The sequence below is a fragment of the Borostomias antarcticus genome (genome assembly GCF_949987555.1).
Source record: "Borostomias antarcticus genome assembly, chromosome: 24".
In the NCBI taxonomy this organism is placed as follows: domain Eukaryota; kingdom Metazoa; phylum Chordata; class Actinopteri; order Stomiiformes; family Stomiidae; genus Borostomias; species Borostomias antarcticus.
Genome location: NC_140257.1, coordinates 9,199,244 through 9,211,565, shown reverse-complemented (window position 1 = coordinate 9,211,565; position 12,322 = coordinate 9,199,244). Strand labels below are relative to the sequence as shown.

At 43.1% G+C, this 12,322-nt stretch overlaps 3 protein-coding genes across 3 annotated transcripts in view; 1 reads left to right on the top strand and 2 right to left on the bottom strand.

Moving 5' to 3' along the window:
- zfyve9a (zinc finger, FYVE domain containing 9a) overlaps positions 1–2,073 on the bottom strand; it is a 29,683-nt gene extending 27,610 nt beyond the window's left edge. Inside the window, exon 1 of the mRNA XM_084458212.1 lies at positions 1,976–2,073. The gene's annotated coding sequence lies outside the window, so the exon portion shown is untranslated. The remainder of the gene's footprint in view (positions 1–1,975) is intronic.
- An 808-nt stretch (positions 2,074–2,881) lies between these two features.
- LOC311325695 (transcription factor BTF3 homolog 4-like) lies at positions 2,882–6,484 on the bottom strand. Its single transcript, XM_084458435.1, has 6 exons — positions 6,350–6,484; positions 5,735–5,794; positions 4,871–4,984; positions 4,161–4,362; positions 3,498–3,557; positions 2,882–3,231 (listed from the first exon to the last, which is right to left on the bottom strand). The coding sequence occupies exons 2-6, from the start codon at positions 5,786–5,788 to the stop codon at positions 3,185–3,187; spliced, it is 477 nt and encodes a 158-aa protein (XP_084314561.1). The 5' UTR covers positions 5,789–5,794; positions 6,350–6,484; the 3' UTR covers positions 2,882–3,184.
- A 303-nt stretch (positions 6,485–6,787) lies between these two features.
- txndc12 (thioredoxin domain containing 12 (endoplasmic reticulum)) lies at positions 6,788–9,062 on the top strand. The gene is made up of 7 exons (XM_084457782.1): positions 6,788–6,926; positions 7,607–7,667; positions 7,827–7,879; positions 8,046–8,119; positions 8,614–8,683; positions 8,790–8,873; positions 8,977–9,062. The coding sequence occupies exons 1-7, from the start codon at positions 6,827–6,829 to the stop codon at positions 9,054–9,056; spliced, it is 522 nt and encodes a 173-aa protein (XP_084313908.1). The 5' UTR covers positions 6,788–6,826; the 3' UTR covers positions 9,057–9,062.
- The last annotated feature ends 3,260 nt before the right edge of the window (positions 9,063–12,322 follow it).

Genomic DNA, 12,322 nt, shown 5'->3' with positions numbered 1-12,322 from the left:
TACATGGGAATATCCATACCACAACAATAGGTCCATTACTGAGACATACACTACTACTATAATTAGGCTACTATGCCTGACTGGAGAGGCTGGGATGACAATAATGAAATTGGAGCTTGGAGAAGCTGGAATGCTAAAACAGTTGAGTTTATTAAGTGTTCTCTGTCAGTACAGGGCTCATTTCCTGTTGTTTCTCCAGTCTCCATTTACTAAGCTGAGCCAGTGTGGGGTGGTCACAGGAAACCTCAAGTGATTACTTCCTCTCTTTAAGAATGGTCTGATATTACTTTCTAACTTCTGCATAACATCCCTAAATTACCCATCGTCACTTCGGCCCACATGCTACTTGGCGAGGCTCCACCAGCAGTAGTCATAGTAATATTATTTTGCTTTCATTTTGACAAGAAATTCGGGGAATCCCCCAAGAAAGTGGAGGCTATACTAGCTTGTACTTCCATTCAAAGTGATGATTGCTGTGACAAGACCAGGGAGAAAAAAACAAAACCCACTGAGATTGAACACTTGGGAAAGGTAAAGAACGCAGCCATCAGGCTGTCAAATAAAGTGTCTCTGAGGCACTCGGCTTCATAGCAAATGTCAACCCCTATTAAGAGCTTCCTTTTTCCCCACATGCTTTGATCTAAATACCAAGAGACCAGCTGCTGTGGCTTCTTTCACAACCCATACATGTAATACTTAGTAGAAGCGTACAGTAACCTACATCTTAGAAGTCTGCCCACTGAGTGAACACTTTGATAGCTCTATTAATCTTCTATTGCTATGGGGAAGAAGTCCTGGCATGTCAAGCAAAGCAAATATCTCCCGTGAACTTGTTGGGGAGCTAGGATCAGTTCCTGCCCCAGCAGAGAGCAGCTTGGGAGAGCTGTCAAACTGGACCAGGCCGGGACTGAGACCTCACTGGTTGAATTACATCAGCTGTTAACTACATTCACATTATTAAGATCACTGTCCAAGTCTGTGAATTGTGTCACAGCCTCCACTGCCAAATTTGACCTGTCTTTATTTCTATGTATCCTCCTACTTTGAGTATGGAACTGTGACCACATTAGACAAATCAATCATTATAATCAAATCAAATAAAAACTATAATCTTACTGAGTAGCCTACCCTTTATGGCAAGTAAATTGTTGGTAGCTTGAGTGAACGTCAGCTGCTATGTACTGTTATACTGGGTTGGACCAGGCCATAAAAAAGAGATCATATTCACATAGCTAGCTACTAGTAAACAATAATACGCTTTGGGTGTCGCAGATAACGCATTTGCACACTGAATTACGAGTTATCTAGTCATTTACCCGATTTCTTTGAGTTCACTTGAACCACGAACTCTCATTCTTCGCTACGGTATTATGTTAGCTAGCTAAAGCCAATCCATGCTCTCCGGAGGCCGCGGTGCGAGTTCCATACAGGCTTAGAACCGGGATTCACCCTTTCAAACCTGGAACAATGTCAGTGTTGCCAATGCACTTCCACAGAGAGGGAACATTTCTACACGTTGCATACTTTGTAGTCGATGCATTATTGCTACTAGCACCACCGCGCCGAGTAGCAGCTACTTGCTGCACTGGCTATCGCAATCATGGGTAGTATCGCCATAGACCCGTCGGGCTTATAACGGCTATTGGCCAGCTATTATTTTCACACATAGCTTAAAGTACTACTGTCCACTAACGTTTAGGCGTGTTCTCCACAGACATAATAGTCCTAGCGTCAACTAAAAAATAATGTGAGCGGCATCTCTCACATTCGACCAAGCCTGAGTCCACGGTGATGCTAACAGTAACGTTATCATCTACGGAATATGTTATACTATTTAGCTACATTTCATATCCCCGTCCGTATTACAGGGTACTGTGCGATAATCCAGTGATCGTACCACATTTCTAACAGCAGACCTGTCTTAAGAAATGCCATGGAAAAACCATTTCACAGCGTTTAACGTACTTATACTCACTGGAGGAATCCTCATGTTTACGCACAGTCCCAGGGAACCCTTGTGTTCGTATCCATGCCTAATCTCACTGCGGCCGAGCCTACAATCGCCTTTCGATTCTATTTCTGAGTGTCCACAACCGCCAGACTCAAAACAGTTGAAGTGGGAAACTATTGCCTTGCTTCTGTCTGTACTCTCTAGTTGTGCGACTGCACTCAAGGATCCCTCCCCCAAGGTGGGAAAGGTTAGTTGTAGTTGCAGTAGAGAGACATCTTGGCTCAAACCGACCAAATGGTAAAGCCCGCTGAGCTCTAAAGCTCTAATGTTACAGCACTGTTGAGCCAAGATGGCATTCGTTTCATAACCTTATAGGATCGCTTTTCTATAGTAGGGGATGTATAGCGTTCCTTGATCCGGAGGATATGCAGTAGCACAGGGGAACCTTGCTCACAACGGATGCCAATCAATTTTAACCGGTTTGAATGTTTTTTTGTAACTGTTCAGGTTTATATCACACACCAGCCCAACACATTAAGCGAGGGGGGTAGCTGAACAGGGATTGGAGTTCATGACTGTTTTTAATGTATTATGTTTTTTGTGTTGATTAATGTCTTAGATAATATTATGGGTTACTTTACATGTTGTCCCTTGGATTTTAATGTCTACCATATCCAGTCAATCAATCAACCAACCAACCAATCAGCCTCTTATAATGATTTCATTAGTCCTTTGTCTTTATTTGAATTAAGCCGAGCATGATGAGCATCAATTACACACTGTGTGAAGAACCCCGAAACCTAGCTTTGCAGTTATAATCCTTCGGTACTAAAAACATTAAAATAAACAACAATACCAGTGTTTAAACATGATCAAGTCAAAAGAAATATTCAGTAACCATTTTTATTTTCTTTAATAAACCATTCATTTTAAATACTTTTAATTTGAAGGTGACTTCACACTTCTGAAAAGGTTTATTTGAGGGCCAATTAATCCCTCAAGTTAAATTCAAAGACAGTTCTACTGATTGCGAGTTACTTTTATTCCAGGGGTCCAAATCTTACAGCCAGTCAAAATACAAGCACATCCGATATTGTACAGTAGGTTGCTGTCTTGGTATATTGTGGTTGTTTCTCTGACACTACAATACTAGATGGTATCACTATTACAAATGAGCAAAAATGCCCCTATGAGTCCACATGAGGAGAGGTGGGTGGTGGAGAGGTTGACTCCTTAGTTAGCTTCGTCCTTTGAGGCCTCATCAAAGTTTTCTACAAGATCTGTAAAACAGAGATTAAAATTACATTAGAACAGTCTGATATGTTGCAATGGCTCACACAAGAGTATGTTCAATTGATATTCGGTGATAAACATCTAATCTCAAATGATTGTGTTATAATTAACACATTATAGTGTTTAACAACAGACCAAAATAACCCCAAAAGAACACCATACCAACATCACTGCGGTAAGTTAGTCATGGTGGTCATGAGACTAAAATCATTTACAGAAAAACAACCGTTACAAATGTCCACAGAAAGAATACCTGGAACATCGTCGTCTTCCTCTTCAATATCATCTGGTTTAATTGCTTTCGTGTCAAGTGCTACAACAGTGAAGGGGAAAAAAAGAGTCAGTTTCATGTTGTTTTGTTTTTTTAAACAGCTTGTCGTTTCACCATTGTGCACCCAGCAAGATAGCAGTTCTAGTAACTACTTCTAACCTACTGCGTGTGTGTGTGTGTGTGTGTGTATGTGTGAGAGAGAGAGAGAGAGAGAGAATGAGAGATAGAATAGAATATAAAGTTTATTTGCCATGTAAGTATGTATGTATGTATGTATGTAAACATGCCATGTGTAAACAGTACAGGTACAGCAAGGGCAGGTGAGTGGGATTAAGAGCAGAGAAAGAGATAGAGAGAGACAGAGAGAGAGAAAGAGACAGAGATAAACAGAGAGAGAGAGAGAGACAGAGATAAACAGAGAGAGAGAGAGAGACAGAGATAAACAGAGAGAGAGAAAGAGACAGAGACAGAGATAAACAGAGAGAGAGAGAGAGACAGAGATAAACAGAGAGAGAGACAGAGATAAACAGAGAGAGAGACAGAGAGAGAGAGAGAGAGAGAGAGAGACAGAGAGAGAGAGACAGAGAGAAAGAGACAGAGAGAGAGACAGAGAGAGAGAGAATAGAAAGGAAGGAGTCCTCTCACCTTGCCGGGGGAACTGCTCAGCCAGTTTGCGCAGGCTGGTGAGGCTGTCGGCGCCCAGCTGGCTGAGGATGCCAGGCAGCATCTCTGTGAGCTGCTTGGTCTCCGCATGGCCAGTGATGGCAAATGTGTTTGCTGACAGCGAGGCCTGAACCTTGGGGTTGTTAAAGTGGATCACCATCCCATCGTCCTTAATCATGTTTACCTGGGAGAAAACAAGGATGGAGTTGGAGACCTTCCTCACTGGGCAAATTCTGTTTCTCTTATCAGGGAAGGCAAATGTCAAAATCGAGAAAACTGTATGAAGGTTTTTCCAAGTATAATATGTTGTCAGTAGGACAAACAATATAGGCCATTTGGGGAGAGATTTGGGACACCACAAGGGCGCTTGTTCCAAACAAAAGGGCACTCAAATTAAGCTTCTAGAAAGCTCTTATTCTTAAGTTCCCCAGTCTATTGAAATATCAAACATTATAAAACCAAATCAACACAAATATTTAAACGGTATCATTCAGTAACAGCACTTCTGGGCAGACTTGTGTATTTGTTTGTGTATTGAGTTTAAACTGATGTTTCCCATTCCTTTTTTAGGGTTGCCTAACCACTTCAAAGAAGTGTTTTGGGGACTCTCCTACTCTGCTGGGGAGACTTTTTAAGACTGGGGAAGACAGGGGACTTTTTTCTGTTTCACTTTGAATGCTGGGACAACCTACCTCCTCAATACCAGCAATGTTGTTCACTGACAGTTTCTTCAAAGAACTCTGGAGTTTCTTGTCATCAGCTGTTGCTGTCCTGTGAACCACCTTTTTCTTCCTACGGGCTGTTCCCTGTGAACAGAACAGGTGGTGGTATCCATTGAATGTAACATAGAACACTATGAAACGTAACAGGTGTCACTCGTCAGTATAGCTTCCACCCTCACTTTGTCCACACTGGGTTCGAACTCACGTCCTCTGACTTAAGAACACGTGTGACCATCTCTCATAAACACCACTTTAGCTGGCTACGCCACCGAAAAGCTAGTAATTCGATGGTGAGGTGGGGGTAGGCAGTATTTGTACTGGGGACTTTGGAGTGAGTTTAACTAATTTAACTCAGTTACACAAGCACAAGAGTGAACATGGATACAGCTTCTTGTTCCCTTTAAGCAAAAGCACATTGGTTGAGAGAATAAAAACTTAAAAGCAGTATGAATAGCGCCATCTAGTTGATGAATAGAGAGGATCCTCCTACATTAGGAAGTTACAAAGCCATAGGCCGCAACAGTTACACAGTCAAAGCATCTGTCTATAATAGGACTGCTGAGGTCAGGCGGAAAAGGCTGACATCTGCTTTGTGACATCAAACTGCTCCAACCAAGTAGTAAACTCACTGGTTCAACACAGGAACTGGCACTGAAATGCACAAGTTTACATCTCAATAATGCAGGAAGTTAAATTCTCAATTTATGTGTATAAATCCATATGAGATTATAACCATAAGTAAGGATAGCAATGTGGTGAGATATCTCACAATCGGTTTAACCATCATCCAATATCACTAAACAAGAGGAAAGTTGAAGAGATGATGTAGAATACCTTTCCACCTATCCGGACTTGAGCCTGAAGTTTGGCAAGCTTTTCTTGATTCATAACTACCTGGAAAAGAGTTCAGAGGATGAATGATTAGCAAATTGCGTTATGAATAAGTTGACACACTAATAATGAAACTGACCCCTTAGCTAGCTGACACTAAACAAAACGAGAATCATCCTGGTGATGCACAGACCACCACACTCATCATAACGTTTTGAATACTAGCAGCATCTTCAATTCTCATTTCAGTGAACTAACCTAGCCAATCAGATGTAGCTAACAGGTTGGTATCTGACTAGCTAGCTAGCAAAGTAGCTAGAGAACTCGTACTTTCACTGATGACATTTAACAGTTAACGTTTGACGACCTGACCTTCGAGACGTGTAACGTTTGATCACCTGAAACGCATTTCATATAATTACAAATCCGTGAATCTGAAGAGCGATAGTTCGCTAGTAAACAACGAGACGCAGTTACTTGGAGGCTAGGCTAGTAATAATTGCTAGCTAGCTAGCTAACATTAGCTAGGTGTGTATCGTTAGCTTAGCTAGCTAGCTAAGATTGTTATCTTAGGCTATGTTGCTTCAAATGTTGAATTACTCAATGAGAAACATTTACCTGGGGGTAAGACAGTCGTTAGCGGCTGGCTGGTATGATAGTTCGTACGGATCTGAATAGTATGGTTCTAGCTCGTCCCCCCACTCAAGTGTCAGTGCTGAGCTAGATTAGAAACTGCACAGCAGGAACACGCGGTTGTAATGATGGACACAGACAGGGAAGCAGTCGCTCATGATCACTAGGTGGGGGTATCGCTTTAGAGTGAAGACAAAAAGAGAGAAATCATGGTTATTTCATCCAATATATATATCAGCATTACCCGATCCCCACCGCCTAATATGTATAGTTCAGAAACGTCATATATGAAAGACAGAAGAAGAAAAAGAGAGAAGTTTGTAAAATAACGCCGACTTTTATTTTGAAATAGTAATATCCGTGGCTAACCGTCACCATCCGGTCACATGGTGCGTCATTACCGGTGTGTTTCCGTTGTTTTAACTAGTTTGTGGAAACTAAGGCCACTGACAGTCCGCTAAGATGCAGTCTCCTCTAATCAATATCGCTTTGCTGTCCTCTTTCCAAGTTCTGTTTTCATTGTCCTGTCTCCGTAAGGTTGTAGCTGATGGAAATAGCAGAGGTAAGTCATATCAATACGAGCAATAGGCTACAATAGCCAGCTTGCTGAATTATAGTCAGGTTTTGCTGGACCCAACGAGCCAAGTAGATGGCTTGCAGGCATTGTCACTGTTACTAGGGGGGTAGGACTATTTCCTGGAGGGTCGCATAGCGTTCCCTGAAACGTTGTACTAGCTCGCCGTAATGAAGTAGAATCTCGTTGTAGTGCCAGATGTGAATTTAGGTTAGACGAGCTTCAAAATGTTTAACACGGACCGCGTTTAATGGAAGGTATAGATAATTCAAGCAAATATACCGAGCCCACACAATAAGATTAGATGTTTTATCAGTCTTAACTTGGATGGCTCTAGAGTCCCACACTGAGAACAGTGGGACTTTTTCTCACATTGGGAAATCCAACCAATCGTTACTATTTCTATTATTATTGAACTTTCATTGGGGGCGATCACATTTGAAATCTGGTCTGGTTGGTAACTGGTCATACATGGTAAATCCCCCTAGATAACGTATGTAATTGTCCAGATCAAACCCAGTTATATCGTGGCATATAGAGTTACCATTCACAATGTTTCCCCAGCTTTCCTACAAATGATAGTGTATTGTCCTTGTACCACGTACACACCCATTTTCATAGTTACCGTAACCAAAGCCACACTATTGATTAGAATCTTTCTTTTACAGGATTTGGAGAAAACATCCACTGGAGAAGCCTGGAGGATGGGAAGAAAGAGGCAGAGGCCAGGTGATCAAGTTACCCTTTCAAATGAGACATTGTCTTGCAGTCTACGTAGCACTGAGCAGAAATGTCCAATGTCAGCTTAAACTGTTAATTAAAAAAAGAAATACAGAAAAAGTATGTTTTGTAATGTCCAGTCGTTTTAACCACATGCTCCCTCGGCAGTGGGCTGCCGCTGATGGTCATTATCCACAAGACCTGGTGTGGAGCCTGCAAAGGTAACTGTCCCATCTTTTATCTCACTGTCTCAGCAAGCTGGGCTCTATTGGCTCTAAACCTTAACCAAACCCTTCCATAACCTCCTGGGATGTTATCGAGGCCCAGCCGTTTAGATGTGTCTCACTCAGCCAGGTCGACCACTGTGTTCAACTGTTTCTCTTCCAGCCCTGAAGCCCAAGTTTGCTGAGTCGAAGGAGATCTCTGAACTGGCTCACAACTTTGTCATGGTCAACCTGGAGGTAAGGATGGGCTCCTTTCCCCCCTCTGACAAATGATTGTATCAGGTTCCCTCAGAGCGGTCCGGTGTCACACTTTCTGTCTCGTCTTCCACCAAGATGGAGGACGTTGTGTGCGGTTGCCTGGTAGTTGGTTACCTGACCTAAGGGCTTGTTTGAGAGGATCGTCGCTGCAGTCTAGTATCGTAGGGGGGGGGGGGGGGGGGGGGGCTTCTGTCTGACCAGCTTAAAACAGCTGGAATGCGTGCAGTCCCACAGATGTTCCTCTCTGACCGTGACGAGCAGCCTTCGACTAAGGCTAGGAAACAGACAGTAGGACTTTTTTTTTTTTCTTAAAGGAGATTGTTTGTTTGTCGTGTTTGGAGCTAGGGCGTCACATCCCTCCCACTGGAGACAGGTCAGGTGCATTCCCCCCGTCTCAGATCTAGCCTGCGTTCGCCTTTATGACAGGCAGCTGCCATTTTCTCTACCAGTCATTTATCCCCCTGTGTCAACAGGACGAGGAGGAGCCTAAGGACGAGGCCTTCAGCCCTGACGGCGGGTACATTCCTAGAATACTTTTCCTTGGTAAGAGAACATTCTTGCCCCTTTGGATATGTAGTTACCTCCCTGTGGGAAATGCTCAGCATTTTTATACTGATTTCATTCCCTTCTTCTACCCGTATTCTCTTAGATCCAAGTGGCAAAGTCCATCCTGAAATAACCAATACAAATGGGAACCCCAACTACAAGTATTTCTACAGCAACGCTGACCAAGGTATTAATCCCTTTCCATAGTATCTATACACAGAAGGGATTAACACAGTGTTAGTGCCCGTCTCTAACAGGGTTTTTTTTGCGCCCCCTTCCTTCTCTTGCAGTCGCGTCTGGTATGAAGGAGGCGCAGGAGAAGCTGACGGGCGATGCCTTCAGGAAGCCCCATGTTGGAGATGAACTGTGAGGGGGGAGGGGGGGTGGGGGGGGGGATGTGGAGGGCTTCCTCTCCAATAGCGTGAGGGCTACCCCGCTGCTGCACCTCCCTCAGAGGTTGGGGGACGTTGCCCCTAGTCCACGAATCCACTGTTTTTGAAGCCAGTCCTTAAGGTTTTGTGAATCCAGTCCTTAAAGTTGAGTTTGTAATGTCATAATGCTCTCTCACCATGTTAACTGTGAGGATGAATGGGTGATCGTCATGGTAACCAAAGCTACTGTTGGCGTTGGCATGTTGTCTCTCATATCCCAGAATGTTCCATCATTTCAGCGTCATCGTCATGGTAACCAAAGCTACTGTTGGCGTTGGCATGTTGTCTCTCATATCCCAGAATGTTCCATTATTTCAGCGTCATCCTCTTTTTTAGATCACAAATACTGTGTATAGTTGAATTGTACTCTACTTGAATAAATGCCATACTGCATAAATACTATGTAGAGGTCGAAAAACTACTCGAATTAGCCCCATAACTGCAGCATTCAAAACAAAACAGTACTTGTAGTACAATATTTCCCCTGGATAGAGGATATCTTTACACTTACAGTAATGTGCTTCCAGTCCTCTACTGTACTACTTGTATTTTAAATATTTGCTCCATTGTATTCAAGGGGCTTTGTATTACTGCTTTTTATTTGACATTCTCTGCTTTTGGGGGAATGACTACTTATAATAAAATTAGTATGTAAATCGTTGAATCCTGCCACTTTCTGGACATTAGAGTGAATACTGTAGAGTTATGATTTGACACAAAAACTGTTTTTTTGATGCTTGTGGAAAAATTATCGTTTCTACCTGGCATTGACAAACTACTGTCTTTGAAGAAGACAGGCGAGCTAAGTGATGTCTTTTGTCATGAAGTATTTTTTACATGTATGTACACACAGCCAAGTGTGAAAATAAATCATTTGTTGTACTGAAGGATTTGTTCTTTTTTTAATCACTTTAGTCAGAACTGTGACAGTTGTAGTGGTTCTGCATACGTGTCATTCATTCCTCTTTGGCACCAGATGATGTAGATTCCTCACTGCTACACATCAAACACCTGCCTTCTCCATCCATCAACCACCCTGCCTTCTCCATCCATCAAACACCTGCCTTCTCCATCCATCAACCACCTGCCTTCTCCATCCATCAAACACCTGCCATCTCCATCCATCAAACACCTGCCTTCTCCATCCATCACCTGCCTTCTCCATCCATCACCTGCCTTCTCCATCAAACACCTGCCTTCTCCATCCATCAAACACCTGCCTTCTCCACCCATCAAACACCCTGCCTTCTCCATCCATCAAACACCCTGCCTTCTCCACCCATCAAACACCTGCCTTCTCCACCCATCAAACACCTGCCTTCTCCACCCATCAAACACCTGCCTTCTCCACCCATCAAACACCTGCCTTCTCCATCCATCAAACACCCTGCCTTCTCCATCCATCAAACACCCTGCCTTCTCCATCCATCAAACACCTGCCTTCTCCATCCATCAAACACCTGCCTTCTCCATCCATCACCTGCCTTCTCCATCCATCAAACACCTGCCTTCTCCATCCATCAAACACCCTGCCTTCTCCATCCATCAAACACCCTGCCTTCTCCATCCATCAAACACCCTGCCTTCTCCATCCATCAAACACCTGCCTTCTCCACCCATCAAACACCTGCCTTCTCCATCCATCAAACACCTGCCTTCTCCACCCATCAAACACCTGCCTTCTCCATCCATCAAACACCTGCCTTCTCCATCCATCAAACACCTGCCTTCTCCACCCATCAAACACCTGCCTTCTCCATCCATCAAACACCTGCCTTCTCCATCCATCACCTGCCTTCTCCACCCATCAAACACCTGCCTTCTCCATCCATCAAACACCTGCCTTCTCCATCCATCAAACACCTGCCTTCTCCATCCATCAAACACCTGCCTTCTCCATCCATCAAACACCTGCCTTCTCCATCCATCAAACACCCTGCCTTCTCCATCCATTTTACACATCTAAATCAGTACATACTGTAGTGTTGCTTGTTGAAGACAATGAAAAATGAAACGATGGTTTAAGGAAGTGTGATTATTTTTTATTTTCATCTAATAATCAGTTACCATCCCTTATGATTTTTTAAAATAAAAAAAACAAACAATGCAACTATATAGTGTTCAGTAAACAACCCTCTGAAACAGTTGTCATCAGTGGACTACATGCTGAAAAGCAATAACATTCAATTGCTATAAAGTTGATTTTGATGGTGATTTCAACTGAAAATTGTTTTGACATTGGAACTGTTATTGATCACATTCCAGGATGGCACCAACAGGCTTCAGGGTGGTGGGATTCCAAGAGAGAACTCAGTTTTATAGTGATCCGGGTCTTAAGACTAAAAATATTTCCATCTTACAACTTTTAATGAACAAATAAATTAAAAACATAATTCATCTCTTATATCTCAATTGCACACTAACAGCCTGTACAAAATGCTACTAAAAGACAAGGAATGTTAGTTGAAAGTGTGCCTTAACCTGCCTTAACCTCTCCTTAGCTAAAACTAAAATCACACCCAGGTGGTGAAGTAAGCGGTGCTTCATGAGCAATATCTACCGCCCTCTGCTGGTGTGCAACGATATGTCACATAGCGGCTTGGTTCCACTGCGTCCTGTCAGCGTCAACCAGGAACCATCAGACGCTAAGGAAATGAATCCATTGTAATTAACGGCAGCGGCTCCACTGCAGCTGTTGCGTCGTGTTCGATGCCTGCTTCCAACGTCAGAGAATCACGAGGGTCGTTTCTTGACTTTTGACTGACGCTGACGGTTGACGCTGGTGGACGCTGATTAAGGCTTGCTATATACTGAGCAGATTAAGGCTTGCTATATACTGAGCAGATTAAGGCTTGCTATTTACTGAGCAGAGAACTATCAGCTGCTCCAGAGGTCAAGCACAGTACAGAAGACAGAGGAAGAACGCTAATCACCTGCCGATGCACACAGACACCAGTCCCCCAGGATTAGGCCACATCATGGAGTGTCTATTTGGTCAAATTAAAAGGTATCAACTAAACGAGAAACATGTTGTGAATGTGGTGTTGATTACTTCATCCCACGTGGTCTTAAAGGAGGAATCAAATGAAATTCAAAGATTCAGAATGAATGAACTGCCTTGGACGACCTGTCATTCTACACCATCATATCACACATGATGAGGTCAAGTGGTAAGGAAGAACTCCTGGAGCACATAAGCCAAAGA

What these genes read in the sequence shown, in the direction of transcription:
- LOC311325695 (XM_084458435.1), bottom strand. Translation starts at nt 5,788, where the DNA reads ATGAATCAAGAAAAGCTTGCCAAACTTCAGGCTCAAGTCCGGATAGGT. An exon ending in AAGTCCGGATAGGTGGAAAG is followed by an intron (nt 4,985 to 5,734) that starts GTATTCTACATC and finishes TTCTGTTCACAG; the next exon opens with GGAACAGCCCGTAGGAAGAA. An exon ending in ACATTGCTGGTATTGAGGAG is followed by an intron (nt 4,363 to 4,870) that starts GTAGGTTGTCCC and finishes GTTTTCTCCCAG; the next exon opens with GTAAACATGATTAAGGACGA.
- txndc12 (XM_084457782.1), top strand. Translation starts at nt 6,827, where the DNA reads ATGCAGTCTCCTCTAATCAATATCGCTTTGCTGTCCTCTTTCCAAGTT. An exon ending in TTGTCATGGTCAACCTGGAG is followed by an intron (nt 8,120 to 8,613) that starts GTAAGGATGGGC and finishes CTGTGTCAACAG; the next exon opens with GACGAGGAGGAGCCTAAGGA. An exon ending in TCCTAGAATACTTTTCCTTG is followed by an intron (nt 8,684 to 8,789) that starts GTAAGAGAACAT and finishes GTATTCTCTTAG; the next exon opens with ATCCAAGTGGCAAAGTCCAT.